Raw genomic sequence first — 17,911 nt, 5'->3', positions numbered from 1 at the left:
CTTGAGTCGTTTTACTGTACTTAAATGATTGAACATTTTTCACAAGTTTGTTTTTCTTCAAATAATAAGGCTCATCTGGAGGTATTAAAATAGCCAAATGACATTCTTAAACCTAATGTGATTATGAGTCTCAATCAATTGAAACAATTTACACCAAAATATTTTCGTTTCGCATCAGGAATTAACACTGAAATGAGTTTATTAAGATTATTGTCTATGTATTAATTTTAATTCAGTTATTCACTAGCAGTCCACTAAATGTGTTGAACCTATGTGAGTCTTGATATAACTGGCGATTAGAAGCTGACGATGTGGATTTGATCCAAACTTTTGCCCCTGATTTTAATCTTATTATTGCTCCAAAATTATTACAGCCATAACTAGCATCACCATAGTTAGCATCTGCTGCAATAACGTTACCTTCCATCACTAGGCCCAGATATGAATATTTTTCATTAGAAGCACATGTATGAACATCAAACTGATACAGTCCTCCAACAGGTGCCGTGAACAATCCCGTGGATGTGTCGTAACCTGTTCCCTCGTTAGTAAATGTCTTCTCAAATATGAGAATCTCATCTGTAGTATCAAGAAGCAGGTCTTTCAAGTGATGTGCATAGAAAGCGATAGCAGGTTGTTCGAGGATTCCTGAGAATAGAAATAGTATTTTTTTGTATTTTATATCTAAAATATCTAACTCAAGGGGCCTATGCAAGCAACAAAACCTTATATTTATATTCGGCCAATATCTGAAGAGTTTAAATAATTCAAATAATTAAAAACTAGAATTTGTGAATGTAAACAAATTTATCTGGACGCCAAGTTAGAAATTTACATATGGAGCAACATTGTTTGTTATATCAACATTGTTTGTTATATTTTATTGGCCAGGGGATATACCAATATAAAACATGAGTCAAGTTAGCAACAATTTAATTTGCTATGATCTTTTGTAGATAAATAGTAATCAAACACAATTGATATACAATAGGTAACAATACCTTGGAGTTGAATAAGTTTCTGTTTTTCAGCCTCGTTGCCACTAGTCAGGGTTTTTCTTGTTTCCTCAAATAATGTTTTGAACAACTCTGAAATAAAGTATGAAAATTCTATAAACTAATATCTAACCAAAGTTCAAAGGTATTAAGTTCGTAAGTTTTCTACTAAGGATCCTATCTCTTATTAATTTCGGTCTCCCTTGGAAATAAAAAAGAGTAAAGCATGTATCATTTATTATTTTAATGTCATTCAATACATGCTCTGGTTATTGTTTAAAAACAATTAATGGAAATTCTAGGCGTATGTTTGATTTTTTTGTAGAAACTCGTACATTCAATGTCATGTTTGCAACATTAATAGTTTTATACATTGTATATAATTTACAGAAATTTAGATATTGTAGAAATATATTGTTTGTACTTTTTTTGTCTCGCATTAACTCAAATTAATGTCTTTTCATCTATATAACGAATAATTACAAGTTTATAAATTATTAGAAACATGCACAAAGTATAAAGTTTATTTCTTATTTTATTTAAACTGTTAATAACATGTTTATAATCTCCTGAGAGGGTGTCATTTTGAAGATAGTTCTTTAGTACATTAATTTTAGTACATCATTACGAGAAGAAACAACACCAATTGAACTGTGCAATATACTTGGCTGGGTAAAATAGTAAAATAACATCTTATTTACACAATTATGAATTAAACTCAGCCAATAAACATTGAATACAATATGTAAAAGAGGGGGTGTATACAAAATCTGTAATTCAGTGTATAAAGCACGAGAATTGTCGAAGAAATAAATCGCTGTCACGCTAGGGGGAGTTACTCAATAAACGTTATATATTTAAAATTCATCGTTTAGCTCCCTTGACTGAGACACCACAAAAATACAAAAGTTTGTTTAAAAAGTATCTTAAACTTGGCATTTAGGAGTTTAAATTTGTTCTAAGAAATGTATATTTGATTTGATATATTTTTCTAATATACTTTCTCTGCCTTTGATCTCTTCTTCTCTCTTTAACAACTCGTCCGTTATGTTCCCTCTCATATCGGCAAACATGTCCGTAAAATCAGCAACTGTTTGTTTAATGTCGCCTAATGTACTGATGATATTATCCTCAGTTTTCTTAATTTCATTCACCATTGTTTCTACCTTAATTTCAGTCCTAATCATTTTCTCTAAAAGCTGTTCTTCATATGCAAATTTAGAACATACAGGCTCTCTAGCCTCAGAAAAATTATAACTATATATTCCAACGACAATAACAAACACAAATAACAGTGAAAACCTCATTTTGATAAAGACAGTTTCAACAGAGACGCTTTCTGGATTAAACCCTTGAGCGAAACTGTTTTATTTATTTATAAAAAAACATGTATGTATGAATATGAGGCCCGTATATGAATATTTAAGCGCAACTGCATGGAGATCAAAACAGGAGAAAAATTTATAGGTATCATAGTTCATTTGATATTTTATGTCGGAAAATAAAATCTCAAAACTCGGGTCATGTTTGCACATATGCAATTAACAAAAACAGCCATAATATATTAGTATAGGCAGAATTAAATATTTATTATTAAAGCGGCCTTCATCTTTTAGTTTTTGTGAGAAAACAGACAGTTCATTTCAAACTGAAACAATACCATTTTGAAGAATTACTGCAAGCTTCTTTAAAGTTTTTGTAACTAGCGAAGCGTTAGAGTATGTGATAAATTGAGACATAGCTAATTTGTACATCTTACAACATTATAAGTGTATTATTTTATTGTTACAATTTACTTTAAAGTTACATTAAATAAATTTCATAAAAAACTAAATAGCGACATTTCATTAATAAATTGGGTTTTATATCGACTCCAGGTCTTATTTTGGTGTCCAAACAACCAAAATGAGTTTTATTAGCATAAAAATAGGTAACCTCATTGTGGCGAAATGGGAAATACAATTTCTGTTTGCATGAGAAACTCCGCCTTCGGATCATCCGTACATCAATATTAAATCAACAATCATGACTATAAGTAGCAGTCCTAATTTAACGGTATATTTCCGCATTGTAACGAATGTTTTCATACAAATTTAATCTTTTTACGAGATTATTACTTTTACTGAACCCCAGGTTTAGTGCACCGTGAAGCTTAAACGGTTAAAGTGTGTTTGCACAAGAAAGTATCACATTTGCTGTGTTCGGATAGCAACTATAAAACTGTGACGTAGCGCATACACGAGCTCATTATAGTCTTCATTTGCATGTTAAAATTTGTATACGAACTTTAATGGTACCGTGGGGTTTCCCGTTTAAAATCCTTATTTATGAACAATATTTGATGAGATTTACAACAATACTATTAAACAGGTTAATGAACCTGTAGAATGTTTGATTTTTAGGCCGACGGCAAAATATTTTTATATATTTATTTAATGTAACTTTAAATGATTCAAATAATCTAGATTGGTTTCTTACGGAATCTAAGTTATGTCCTTGTATAAACATCACAATACGAGACCTTTTTTCATTTGGGTTCTATTGGAACACCTCTATTTATATATAGTATGCAGGCTGAATTTACTGCTTATAGCTGCTGATAGGCATATGTTGTTATTTTGCTCGTTTTCATAAGTTTCAAGAACAGTCATGATCATGGTAATTTTTTAACTGATGTATTTACACCTTAATTATTTTATTTAAAAGGTAACTGGTTTACTTTTTGTAATAAAGTTCAAACCGACCCCAAGGAATGACTGACAAATGAACTTTAGAAACCATTTTGCAATAAAATTGTACTAGCTTTATTTTTAAAAACCCCCCCTTTCCCGGACCTTTTTTAAAAAACCCGTATGTCTCAAAAAATTTTAAAATTTTTAAATACCCCTTTTTACCTTTTTTTTAGTTTGTTTTTTGATTTTTTGGGGGTAGGCCTTTAACCTTTTTTCTTTTTTTTTTAACCCTTTGTTAAGGGAAAATTTTTCATGGGTTTTATGGGAAAAATTCCCTTTTTAAAAATTGGGGGTTTAATTATTTTAAAGTTTTTCAAATTTAAGCGTAAATTGTTTATAGGGAAATGAGGGTTTTAGCCATTTACAAATTCCGTGCGTTAATTTCACATGTAAATTTTTGGGAATTTGGGGAAATACGTAAATATCATTTTTTTCAGTTTTTTAAAAATTTTTATCTGGGCCGTAAAAAAATTAATGAAAAGTTTAAACGTTTTAGCCAAAAAAATAATTTGCATTTCAAAACCTCAAAAAATTCTTTTCTACTTTGTAACACTTTTATGTTTTTTTTTGCATATATATTGGCTCATTACTTAAAGACAGAATACTTTTGAAATATATAAATATTTATCCCTTCAGAAACGGAACACACGAATTTGAGGGGGTTCAAATAATGATTTTAGAGTTTGTTAGATGCTTGTGACCATGAAAGAATGAGAGCTGATCATGAATGAGAACTTAGTTGTCACAAAAGTATCAAAATGTACATAAAGTAGTACTTCGACTTCGAAACAAAATACACAATCACTATTTATGTACAATTGCCAGAAAGCAACACTCCTTTATGTCGGGATACTTTAAATATAACATTATATAGAATTTTCTTTAGGCTATCTGCCAATGATTCCATAAATTATTGGTGATGTTTAGAAAATTTTCAGTGCATAGGTGTAGTTGGTGGTTAAATTTGTTTTCGATTCAGAGTTTCAAATAGAAACGTTCTTTAAAGGCTGTTCCAGTGGGTTAGAAAAAAATGGCGTTTAATCTATCGTGTGTAGAAACATATTTGAGAACAACGAATTTTGAAAACGTTGATAAAACTTTGTTTGTTTATTTCATTTCACTTTATATTTTTCAAGCGAAAAACAAAATATTAATAGTGAAATAAATGTGAAATTATCTTCGTTTGCGACATTGAAATGGCGTTCTTGATTTGATTGCTTGTGCACGTGCTGTTTGGCACAACATTGTGACTTCACGTAAACAACACTTTTAACGTCTGTAGAGCATTAACGACTGAATAAATGATATCGGTGTTCGGATTCCTTTTCTTATTTTCTAGATAGTTTTCACAACAATATTCAACAAAAAAGTTTTTATTATATTAATAATCAAACATTAATTAATTAAGAATAAACAACAATCAAAATAGATGTACTGATTATGAGTTACAGTAATTTACACACTTCAATAAGAAAGTTACGTTGTTTTTGTAAAAATGCACTTAATTATATACTCTTAAAACAGACTTCACAGAATGTGGTTGGCATTAGTACGGTACTTTTACAGTAACAATTTCGAAAATAAGCGCAACAGGTTGACTTATGTATTGTGGCGGGAAGTGCACCGTGAAGCTATAACTGTAAAAATGTGGTACCTACGGATTACCTGGGGGGGGGGGAAGTCACACGTACCGAGTTCCGGAGAACATCTATTGTTCCAGTGGCGTTAAACGAATCGTCGATAACATAAGAATAAGAGAAGTTTTTAATTCTAGATCAACAATTACGCTGTGGACGGCACGTTATAGAATTACTTACTTCTATTCAGAGAAATAGTCAAGTGCTTATCTACCCTTTAAATCAAACAATGAATATGAAAACTACATAAATCTGAATCTTACAAAATATGAACGTTTATTGTTTAGCCAGTTTAGAAGCGGTATATTGGCACTTAGAATAGAAACTGGTCGCTTTATAGGAAAAATGGTTGAACAGATGATATTTAGATTGTGTCCCTCAAACAACGAAAGAGACGAAAAACATTTCCTCTTACAGTGCAGCATATAGAACAAATATATTTTGAAACATATTTCTCTCACTAGAATTTGTTAACCTTGCAGACGATTGCAAATTAACACATTTAATTTGTGAATTTCCTAGCACATGTGCTCAATTTGTTGTAAGTGTTTATCTTTACAGACGTTTTGTAATGTACTGTATTTGAACCAAATACTTTTCACTTATGAATATACAATATTTTGCCGTCGGCCTAAAAAATAAGCATTATACAGTTTCATTAACCATTTTAACAGTATCGTTGTAAATCTCATGAAACATTGTTCATTAATTACGATTTTAAACGGAAAACCCCACGGTAACTCAAAGTTCGTATACGAATTATAACATGCAAATGAAGACTATAATCAGTTCGTGTATGTGCTACGTCACAGTGTTATAGGTGATATACAGAACACAGCAAATGCGCGATTTTCATGTGCATACTCACTTTAACCGTTTTAGCTTCACGGTGCACTTGGCATGGCGTTCAGAAAAGAGTAATCATTACAAAATATTCAATTTGTATGAAAACAACCGTTGCAATGCGTAAATATACCCTTACATTAGGACTGCTATTTATAGCCATGTTTGTTGATTTAATATTGATGTACGGATGACCCGAAGGTAGAGTTTCTCATGCAAATTCCGATTTCGCCACAATGAGGTCGCTGATATTTTTGCTTATAAAATTCATTTTGGTTGCCTTCACACCATAATAAGATCATTTGGAGTCAATATGAAACGCAATTTATTAATGAAATGTCGCTATTTCTATTTTTAAGAAATTCATTTAATGTAGCTTTAAAGATTTTGATATTAATGATTCGGGGACAGCTTTATTCAAATGCGATAATATACCACAAAAAAATGCGAAACATACCCCTGAAACTATAGTCAAGAATCAAGAATCATAAATCTTATTTACTTATCGCTCTTCTTAAGTTATTAATATAAAAATTGACTTAAATGGTATTTGAAAACAATCTATAATGTATATGTAAATACATAATGACGACATTATTATATGATTTCTGGTGACTTATAGGCCCATTGGACCGGGCGTTGTTATCTTTTCTTGTATATATGTATTGTAACAGATATGCACATGTCACGATATTAAAATATTTACCTTCTTATTTACTTACTTAAAAGTATACAAATATGTAGCGAATACGAACATTATTTTATAATAAATTTATTATTATTATAACTTAATTATATAGAGGATATTGAATGAGTGTAGGTTCAATACTGAATTTTTAACGAGTAAAAGCGAGCCTCTATGTAGTATAAAAATATTTAGTAATGAAGCTTCACGATTATAATATTCTATTTTTAACATACAGAAAAAAAGAATATTTCTTTCATTTATACTCTTGAGGTATAAAGATGACATTTAGCGCGTCTTTACTATGTCTGTATAAAGTAAAGTAAACAAATCATTCTAATTTTAACGTATTTTATTTATTATGCAGAAATGAAGTCAATTATTGTTATTGATTATAAATTAGTAAAGGGAAGTAATGCTAAAATATGTGTTATGTAAAGTTACTTAAGTTATTCTCATTCATTTGTAACAATCACTATTTTCATTAAAACTTCACATTTCTTTTTGTGGATTGTATTGACAGGCATTACCGAATTTCTTAAATTTGAAAAATGTATTGTACCTAAATTACATAAAGTTAGATAAAGATAGACAAATTCTTTGGCATTATACGAGATGTATTTGAATGCTTTTGACGTAATTTCCTGTCTCATTAAACATTCTCACATTTCATAAACCAAAGTAATTTAGATATATATCACGATTTGTTCATTTCAGTAGTATCCATACAATATATGATGATGTAGATATATGTATCATGTTACATAGCCACTCTGTATCAACCTCTTAAATACCAAGTAGTGTACAATAGTCGCTCGTAGTGAATAAAATCGTATCAAACATACACTGTGTTGCTTTCTTGGTTCTCGACCTGAGAGACATGTAGCCGATATTACAACGTCATGTGTTATTTATGTGTATATGTAAAATGGTGATAAGCTTGTTATTCCTAAACCATGTAATAAAATTTCTGTTTTGTTCTATCATATTCTGTATAGCGCAAACGACCTCAAGTCAAAATATCTGAACAGCCGTGGAAATCCATTTTCAATGAGTCGCAAAAGCGCCAACGGTATAAGATTAATATTATAAACATGAACAAAAGAATATGAATTTCCAAACGATACTTTCAAAAAAGTACATGTTCTTCATTACTTTATAAAAATTTTGTTACATAACTTTTGTAAAATTTGCTAATTACATTTACATACATACATCTCATTGTTTCCTCCCAAAGTTCATTACAACATGGGATATTAAATATCCAGTTATAATATACGATGTCAAACATTTGCTGGTAAACAGTGTTTCAAAGTAAGGATTAAATTAAAACTATTGATAGACTTGGGTATCCATCATATAAAAGCGCATGATATTCATCCGATAATATTGTAAAAATAATAGTAATGCCAAAAATATACAAAAAGAACAAATGTTTACATGCAATATTTATTTGAAAATACGTGACAATATAGATGTTTATGTTTACTGATAAACATAGCAAAAGGCTTTTTTTTAAACTGGAAATCAAATTATACGTCGCATACAATCATCATTGTATGAATATTTGTAAAGATATCAGATATATAATGTCGTATACAAAAGTTGGATGATTTATTCCTTCAGTTATTGACAAGTATTCCACTAAATGTGTTCATTCTTATTGAGTCTTGATATAGATGGCGGTTAGAACTTGACGATGTTGATTTTACCTAAACCTTTTCACCTGATCTAACTCTCACAATTGCTCCAACAGTACTACAGGTGTAATAATCCTTATCATAGTTGTAATCTCCTGCAATTACTTTACCGTCTAATACTAGGCCAATTAAAGCAAAGTATCCTTTAAAAACACATATATGCACAGAAAACTGTTACAGTCCTCCAACGGGTGCTGTAAAAATTCCAGTAGAAGGGTCGTAACCTGTTCCCTCGTTTATCACACTTTTTGTAAATATAATAATCTCATCTGTAGTATCAAGAGCAAAATCTGTCAAGTAATGTGCATGGAAAGCTATCGGAGGTCGTTCAAGTTTTCCTGAGTATAAAAGAAATTCTGGTATATTAATCCATTACTTCATGAGCATTTTGTAAAAATTGCATTTTTTAATTGAAAAGTCTCCCGTTACAATTTCAAATTGCTATAATACTATAAAAACTGCTTCCACGCTAATCAAACTTGGCAAAAATGTTGACTGGACCATTACTCTTGCAACAACATGCTCAGGCTTAAATTTTCTGTTACCATGGCAACGAGGGGACATCTCAAAATTGCCAAAAATCACTATTTTGCGTTGATTCTTTCCATCAAAATTGATTTCTAAGTGCTGCAACTTCTCAATGGATTGAGATAGAGTCAAATGCTTTTCAGCGTTGGTTACATATCACCTGGTCATTTATAGCCTCTCACAAGTCCAAAATTTTCTTGGCGATGAGGGAGACTCCGCCCTCTTCAACCCCTCCCCCCAAACAGAAGGGGACACATCCCCCTTCTGGCAAACCCCTGATGTATCTTTTGGTTGGGGGACCGCGCCGAAAAAGAGGTCACTTTTTTAACAATATTTCTCAAACAAAAACAAGTGTTGGGGCCTAAATAAGGCATTTTATCACCATTTGAGACAAGAAAAAGGGGGGGGGGTGACAAAGGTGTTTAAAGATCCTGTATGTTTTGTAATTGAGATTGCATACCACTCTTCATTGAATTATATATGTATGTAATTATGCAAATTTGTCATTTTTCAAACATGGAAGAATATGTAAAATATGTATTGCAAATATTTGTACATATTTAAGGTAATCATTAAATTATATGCATTCATTTCTTATTGGAAAAATTGACTTAGAATTTTTAGAAAACTAAATTCTAATTACCTCCCTTTATTAAAATGAAATATTAAATTCGGTAATATCTTTATAAATAATGTTTTTTGAAACTTACAATATCTATAAATCTTAATTTGAGCATCATAATTTGTATATAAAACCAAAATAATGTGTTACAGGATCTTTAAAGGCGTGTATATGACGTAATGGGTTAAGAGTTATTATAAAAACATGACTGTAACATAAAGATGGTGAAATGTATTCAAAATAAGAAAATATACATTTAATTGAATCTGTTGAATTATGATTGGAATGACTAGTCTAGTTTTACAGAAACAGGTTAGTCGAATATCAAAAACTCTCAAACTGATTATTGATAGAATATTGTACGTGTATGCACTTCAAAAGAACCAGCTGAATAATGAAACCAACTGAATCATAAAATCAAAACACAGTTTAGGAAAGTAATTACCACGTGGAAGTGAAATGAGAAACAATATCTTGAAGTTGTATCAGTTCCTTTCTTTTAGCTTTCATGTCGCTCGTCAGGTTTGTTCTTGTCTCATCAAATAATTTCTTGAAGGATACTGTAAAATTATAAAAGTAAAATTAATGTTCTGTAAGTATTATATAATATACGTACATATGAACTGTATGCAAAAGCGTGTTGCTGAAAACACAAAACCTGTGTTTAACATAACCAGTTATGTTACTTCTGAAATAAAACTTTAGTGAAGAGAAACAGTCTAATTTATATTTTGCTTTTCCTCGCTCCCCATCTATACTCAAATTTTAATTGAACTTATTCGAATTTCTATTGGCTGACGTGTTAGTCATTTCCTTACGTGATTCAAAATAAAATAAATGTAATAAAAGAATATGTTCCCTTTTAATGAACAATATGATGAGTCAGCTTTTTTCTTTCATAAAATTTGTTTTTTGGTATATTCATTTTAACATAAATATTCACTGTTATTCATGTTTTGTATAAATCAGAAGTATACAAACAAACATGAGTATAGCAGGACATAATTTACAAATACAGCAGTGTTCTTTGACGCACAAAATTGATAGAGATAGGCACAAGGCAGAAAAAGGGCAGAAGGGTAACAATTAACTGATGTGCTTTTATAAATTTTATAAATGTTCATGCTCGTACTAGCAAAATGTTGACCACGAGGCTGTTAATTGTCAATTAATTTTATGAAGAAATCAAAGTGAAAATTAACCTGTTTTACTGTTGTCATTTTTACTTAAGATTTTCTTTTTCACTTTCCCTTAATTCATTTATAGATTTATAATTATAATAATGTAATTTTACGATGCGTTTTGTATTGAGACGGGTTAAGCAAACTGAAAATATTTTAAAACTTTGCAGCAATGTAAGTTATGCCATATTCTATTTTTATAAAAATAGAAATTTTAATTAGATATGTCAGAATTGTAACCGGTGTATGAAATGTCTTCTATTTAAAGCTAATGAATATTTGAATATTAAATGTTCCCCGCATTTATCATATTACCGATTTTCTCAATTTTTTCATAAAGCTATACGAACTATTAAGCTATAATGATTCAGTTTTAAAGATATGAGTCATTTTCTACATTGCATCAGTAATATTTCAGTATACATTTTCTAACAATGTAGATCTGATGTTAATAATTTACCTTCTCTCCTTACTATCTCGTCTCTTCTCTTTAACATCTCGTCTGTTATTTTCCCCCTTTATGTCTGCAAACATGTCCGTAAATTCTGAAACTGCTCGTTTAATTTCGCCTAATGTACTGATAACCTTCTCCTCAGTTTCCTTAATTTCCTTTACCATTTATTCTACCTTAATTTCAGTCCTTATCATTTTCTCTAAAAGCTTTTATTCATATGCAAATTTAGAGCAAACAGGCTCTCTTGCCTCAGAAAAATTATAACTATATATTCAAACGACAATAACAAATAAAAAAACAGTGAGAACCTCATTTTGATGAGGACTGTTGAAAAAACGAGTTTGAGAAGGTCTGTGAATCATATTCGATGAGAGAAACAATTGTATTTATACAAAGGAATCTGCGTTGATACTGCGAGTATGAGTCCCGTAATGTAGTTAAGTATAGTGCGTTAGCCGAAATACACTGAAATACGGTATCAAAGGAAATTCCTTAGAAACAGTATAAGATTGAAACAGATTGATTTTTTCTTGCATAAACTGCACTTCCCAAATGAGAATTAAGTGACATCACTACTAGAAACAAATCAGCATGTTTCTATGAAATGAAAAACATACAGTTCATGCCAAGGTTTTATACAATAATCTGTTGTAATAAAGAAAGTGATCTTTTGACCTTTAATACCGAACGTTTCATTATACGTGAATTTGAAATAATTATTCTTTGGTATTGTCACAAAAGTCATGCAAAAGGATTTATAACTGTAGAAAAAAAGATGTAAATGATAGACTCGCTTTGATCGAGACTGTTTATGAGAGACACTGATAGGTCCAAGCACTTACCACATCCGCTGGCACCTGCTAAAGCAGTATTAGCCATTTTCCACACAATTGAGTATAATAACCTAATATCCTGAAGGCCCAGACAAAAATAATAACACTGAGATAAATTGTGTTTTGTAAGACAGTTACTCATCAAGTTAACGGATAATTGGCCATTTAAACAGGTACTAGTTTGCAAAGAGCTGCCAACAAAGATTTTTGGAGCATCCGTAATATTTAAACACGTTTACTTAAAACAATCTGTTGAAATAATAACGTCCTTAAAAGAGACATTTTTTTTCAATATTACTATAATCAGACTTTTTAAAATAAAAAAACAGAATCCGTCAATAACGCCTAATTGACAAAATTGTAAATTGATTGAGCCGGTTCATGCACGGTACGGGAATTTGTAAGTTACCGTCTACGCCCACGAGCACCGGCTTAAGCAGAATTCAACATTAAAGCACGACAATGGTGAAATTTGAATTAAGAACCAACCTCAGATGTGTTCATACGATGATTAATATGGAACGTTCAATGAGATACGTTAGTGCTGGTCCATGCAAAGCAAAAACTCGATTGAATTCGTTGGTATTAATAGATAAAAAAAAAACCCTTAAAAATACTAAATAAAAATACTAAATTTAATAAGTAGTTAACATTTCGTTAACCATTTCAATATTACTATAATCAGATTTTTGTTTTGCTTAAAATAAAATTCTGAAGATTTAAAACTTTCGTTTAAAAATTCTTGTAGCTGCTAATTGTGTTTGAAGAATTTTAGCTTTTTAATGGCCGAACATAAAGTGATTTATTTCCACACTAAAGGCTAACTGAAATATTTGATTTCCAATGTTTTAAGATAATCATTAATTAAGTAACGAAAAGGAATATCACGAGAATTGTTGAAACAATAGGCAACTAAGTTGTAACGAACCTAATTTTATAAAAAAAAATTAGACATAAATATTATTATTGAAAGGATAACATTATTATTCTTATCTTATTATTTATTGTTTTATATTAAGCATTTGGGCGTATATTTTATGAAACTATCTTTACATCGGACACGTAGGTGATAAATTTGCTCGCATTTCATGCAAATCGTGATGAAAAAAATATAACAACAAGGCGTGTCTGAACAACACCCTGACAATTTTAAACATGATAAGAGCAACAAAGAAGTTCATTTATTCAACTGACATTACCGGTATTCAAGAGGTATTTTTTCCAGGATGTATTTGATATAATAATAATGAACCCATTGACTTTATTAATTGATTCTGATATTCGGGTGTAGCATTTACTACAAGATATTTGTGCATTAGATGTTCAGGCACAAGAAGCTATGTTCACTTTCAATTAACATTTGTATAAATTTGCACATAGACACAGAAGATAAGCTAATGTCCCCTATTTTTGAAAAATGTGGATAGGCAGATTTATTTAAGATTTATAATTGAAAATTACATATGTAATGCAATGAACACACTTTGTGTGAAAAAATACACAGAACACTTTCATATATCATTTCGTTATCAAATGTTTAACAAGTAATGCTAGTAGGAAAAATATAGTATTGAATAATTGGACATCGTTGCATTTGGACCTTATGAATTCTGAAAATAAAAACATACTTAGGCATATACGTCTGTAAAGCATTTATCATAAGAAATAAGGTAGTATGACGAAAGTTTGTGAGAGTGTCCTTACTGTCCTTTCATTTAAAGGTCCTACATTAAGTCAAGACTTTAGTTTTGCAGTTTGAGGAAACATTCTACATTTAATAACGCAATGATTCATGTCCGAACTATTTCCTTTTGTTTCACTACGATTAAGATGAATGTGTTTTTGTTGTTTTTGTTTTTATTTTTTGTGTGTTTCTTTCTTTCTTTTCTTGCTTCAATATCCTTAATATATTGTCCTATCTGTTTGGTAAAGTGAGAAGTCGTGTTAGAATGTTAATAGATAGATACTGATAGAAAGTTACAAATTAAGCTATTAATTACATATTGCTTTAATTTAAAATCAACAGTTTATAATGTTATTTGAAACATAAGATTTACACTTTTATCAACCATGAACTTGAAATAAATGTATAAGCTAGTTTATGCTTCAATTTCAACTTTGATTAAGATTGCTGTGATCTATGGATCATAAAAATTACAAGCTCGTTATCACAGGGATTTCAAGAATAATGTTATGAAGAAACAGGTCGTTACCCAGCAAACATACCTATATCGGGCCGATATCGACTAAATGTCGGAATATCGAAGTCGGCTTTCCGCCATCGGACCGATATATATCCGATATAGACAAACTTGTTAAAGACAGGATGATATCGGTCCGATATAGGTCCGATATACATTTATTTCCTGTTATTCAATTAAATGAGTTTTTTAGTATATTCTTTTCAAATTCAGCAAGAAATCGCTGCTTTTGTAAAGATAATAAAGTCGTTATCATAAAAAAATACTTCGGTGCTATATCGGCTCCATGTCTGTTGCCGATTTATTGTAAGTGATTTGCACAACATGTCATTTTGCTAGCCCACCTGCCATGTGAAGATGTTTGCGCGAAGACTAAAAAAGTGGATTTTTTCTCAAATACTACTGGTAAATTTGTAAATTACTTATGCTTTTGAATAAATTCATTGTTGTAGTATTCGGCGTCATTGATATTTTGAACGTAGGTGTGTGAATTTCATAAATATCTCGCCGAAAATTATTTTGTAATACATTTTCGCGACTGTTTTTAAATTGTTGCCTGAAATCTAGCGGTTGAGAGATAATAAACATCAAATTATAATTTTCTTGTTATTTTTATTAAAAGTTATAACTATGATAGAGATGTCAAATGAAAGTTTTAATCAGAAATAATGAAATGTTGATTACTTATAAAGAAATGGATAGTGCCTGCTTGCCTTTTGAAAGGACACTGTTCTTAACATAATCCTTTAGTAATAAAAATGTGAATATATTATTATGTTGATATATTTTCTTAAAGTATAATGTTTGAAACATGAATGATTCATTGCAGGTAAATCATCTGTCTGTGACATGACAAACAGATACCTGAATCAGAGTGCTGACAACTGAAACAGCTGATTTTGGAGAAAGAAAATGTCATTTTAGAAGTTAAAGATGACCAATTGATGCAATACAGAGTCCTAGGCAACACTTAGAATGAATAAGTTTTTTTAAGACAAAAAAATTCTATGATAATGAAAAAATAATTATTCAGCTTGAGCTTTTAGAATTATTATGTAAAGTTTCATTGTTTTTTACTCATTTATTAACATAAATGTTTCAAAAGAAACTGTTTAATTAACATATATACTTTTTATATACAAATGTATGTGTTAAATATAGATCAAGACAATATTTGTAGCTTGTAACTTGTATCTTTAGCACACACGCACACGCACACGCACACCAACACACACACACACACACACACACACATATATATATATATATATATACTTATAAGGTTTCTTTTCAATTTTTGCTCCAGAATGTCAACGAGCTGAAATTCAATAGCAGGAAATAGCGTCATCTGGCAAATGATCAAGACATAGTGGAAATAAAGAACTCTAGAAAACTAAACAATTGAATAAGTTCATATATATCAGGACTCCTGGAGGGACCACAATTGACACTTGACATTATTAACTCATTTACAAATTACAAAATGCTGTTTAACTCTATTCAACATGATAATGTGAAAAAAGTCAGCTATAGTCTTTCAAAGTTTTACTCAAACTTAATTGTGATCACTGAAAAATGAATCAATAAGCAAGATCTAAAATACAGTTACTAAATATATCAAAGATAACAGCTAGACACTTTCTAGACGGTAAGTCTACAGGCTGTAAAAAAATCAAAGGAACAAGTAAGAAAAATGCTATTGAGCTTATTTTATCTAAACAAAAAGTAGTATAATTAATATAGCAAGGTTGTATTTGCCAGTCTCATGACTTTAGTATTTTTGTTCAAACATTTTCATTTTGACTAATGTTTATAGGAAACATGTAAAGATTAATGTTTAAAATTTTATGTGTGTTAGCAAGGAAAAATCGTAAGTTAAACATACATAGTTTTTAAACATTGAAGTATGTATGGGTAAATATATTATGTATATGAATGTTTAATTATGCTGATGTAATAAAAGGTTTTGCAAGATAAATATATGTTTTGTTATATGTTATGTAAGAAAGAAAAGAGCTTATTATGAATGTAGGTAAAAAAATCGGCTGTAAGTCGGTAAACCCGACTTTGAGCCGGGTTACACATCCGATGTCGAGCCGACTTCGGATGCCGATATCGGGCCGGCATTGAAGATGATATCGGGCCGACACTGGTCCTATATGTAATGTTTGCTGGGTAAAGCTTTAATTTTGTAACTTTCTCATTCAAAGCATCGATAAACAAATGCTATCAACACTACTGTGCTGTTTCTGTTGATATTTTTCTATATGCATGGACATTATTGGCCGTGTTGCACAGGTGCAAACCCGGAATATAGTATAGTGAAAGGCGGGTTACGGGCAGGGAAAATTTTTCGAAACAGCAACTACTTTCACAGCCTCTTGAAATTTGGTATACACCATTGACACGTGGCCCAATACCGTGGGATTTGATTTCAGGTATGTCGCTCATCCACTTCTTGTTTGCCGACTTCGAGGAATTTTCGACATTAATGGTCAATGGTAACAGTTTTTTCAGCCACTACTTATGACAGCCACTGGATTTTTGTATACAGCAATAATACGTGGTTTCATACATGAAATTCGATATTAGTTCTGCAGCTTACCTTCTCCCTATATACTGACTTAGTTAAATTTACGACATTTTCTGAACAGTTTTCTCAACAAATACTTATCACAGCCTCTTAATATTTTGTAATACAGCATTGACACGTGATCACATACCGTGGGATCCTTGATTTGATTTCAGGTCTGTCAAGCATCCACATCCTGTTTACCGACTTAGTTAAATTTTCCATATCAATGGTCAATTGGAGAATTTTTTAAGAACATCTTTTGGGTATACAAATGCAACCCGGCATTTTCTGTTTTTTACCTATTTCCTTACCGCTTAGCATAATGTAAAGCGACATACTGACATAAAAGTTTTACCAGTGACCACTTTTCAATGTCTGAGGTAAACATTAATTTAAATGTATTCTGTGTTCATCGTTGAGTAAGATAGTTTTATTGCAGAAATTTATTGAAATCTATGAAAAATCTTACTGAATGTCTTATTAAAATAAAATAAGATACAAACTATGTTTGAGAATCTGCGTCAAGTTAAGATTGTCCCTTCTGCCTTCTGCCAGTTTTTAATGATACTATATATTCATAGTGTGCCCACACATAGTGTGAAGGATTCAAAGCATAACATATCTACTTTGTGTGAAGTAAAACATGTTATATAAAGTTATTTTACATTAGACCGTGTAATTATCAATATTTTCTAACATCAAATCTGAGCAAAGTATGTCTTTAAGCTTATGGGAAATGTTGTAAACAAAAGTTTTATTGGAATGTATAGTAAATAATTCTAACACGATCAGCATTTTTCCTTCTGAACACAAAATGTGTATGAAATATGCAATAAAATCACTGTTCATCTCTATGGTGGCTGATTTGTGCCATTCGTGTTTTCGCCCGCGCCCCCGCCATTTTTAATTTGTTAATTCTGGCTTG

General features: G+C 30.6%; 2 protein-coding genes across 2 annotated transcripts; both read right to left on the bottom strand.

The window, feature by feature from the left end:
- On the bottom strand, positions 1 to 2,152 carry LOC132757980 (complement C1q tumor necrosis factor-related protein 5-like). Its single transcript, XM_060749478.1, has 3 exons — positions 1,996 to 2,152; positions 1,002 to 1,088; positions 1 to 648 (listed from the first exon to the last, which is right to left on the bottom strand). Exons 1-3 carry the CDS (start codon positions 2,150 to 2,152, stop codon positions 233 to 235), a joined length of 660 nt encoding a protein of 219 aa, XP_060605461.1. The 3' UTR covers positions 1 to 232.
- A 6,614-nt stretch (positions 2,153 to 8,766) lies between these two features.
- Positions 8,767 to 11,541, bottom strand: LOC132757978 (uncharacterized). Its single transcript, XM_060749477.1, has 2 exons — positions 11,397 to 11,541; positions 8,767 to 8,930 (listed from the first exon to the last, which is right to left on the bottom strand). Exons 1-2 carry the CDS (start codon positions 11,539 to 11,541, stop codon positions 8,767 to 8,769), a joined length of 309 nt encoding a protein of 102 aa, XP_060605460.1.
- Positions 11,542 to 17,911: the final 6,370 nt, after the last annotated feature.

Source organism: Ruditapes philippinarum, unplaced genomic scaffold (assembly GCF_026571515.1).
Source record: "Ruditapes philippinarum isolate M1 unplaced genomic scaffold, ASM2657151v2 ctg7716_1_1_1_1, whole genome shotgun sequence".
Lineage (NCBI taxonomy): Eukaryota > Metazoa > Mollusca > Bivalvia > Venerida > Veneridae > Ruditapes > Ruditapes philippinarum.
This window is presented reverse-complemented; position numbering and strand designations above follow the sequence as displayed.

Bases quoted from the DNA above. Each gene is read 5' to 3' on its own strand.
- LOC132757980 (XM_060749478.1), bottom strand. From the start codon at position 2,152: ATGGTGAATGAAATTAAGAAAACTGAGGATAATATCATCAGTACATTA. The intron at 1,089-1,995 runs GTATATTAGAAA...ACTTTATTTCAG, and splicing joins AGAGATCAAAGGCAGAGAAA to AGTTGTTCAAAACATTATTT. The intron at 649-1,001 runs GTATTGTTACCT...TTCTATTCTCAG, and splicing joins GAAACTTATTCAACTCCAAG to GAATCCTCGAACAACCTGCT.
- LOC132757978 (XM_060749477.1), bottom strand. From the start codon at position 11,541: ATGGTAAAGGAAATTAAGGAAACTGAGGAGAAGGTTATCAGTACATTA. The intron at 8,931-11,396 runs GTAAGGAGAGAA...TTTTATACTCAG, and splicing joins TAAAGAGAAGAGACGAGATA to GAAAACTTGAACGACCTCCG.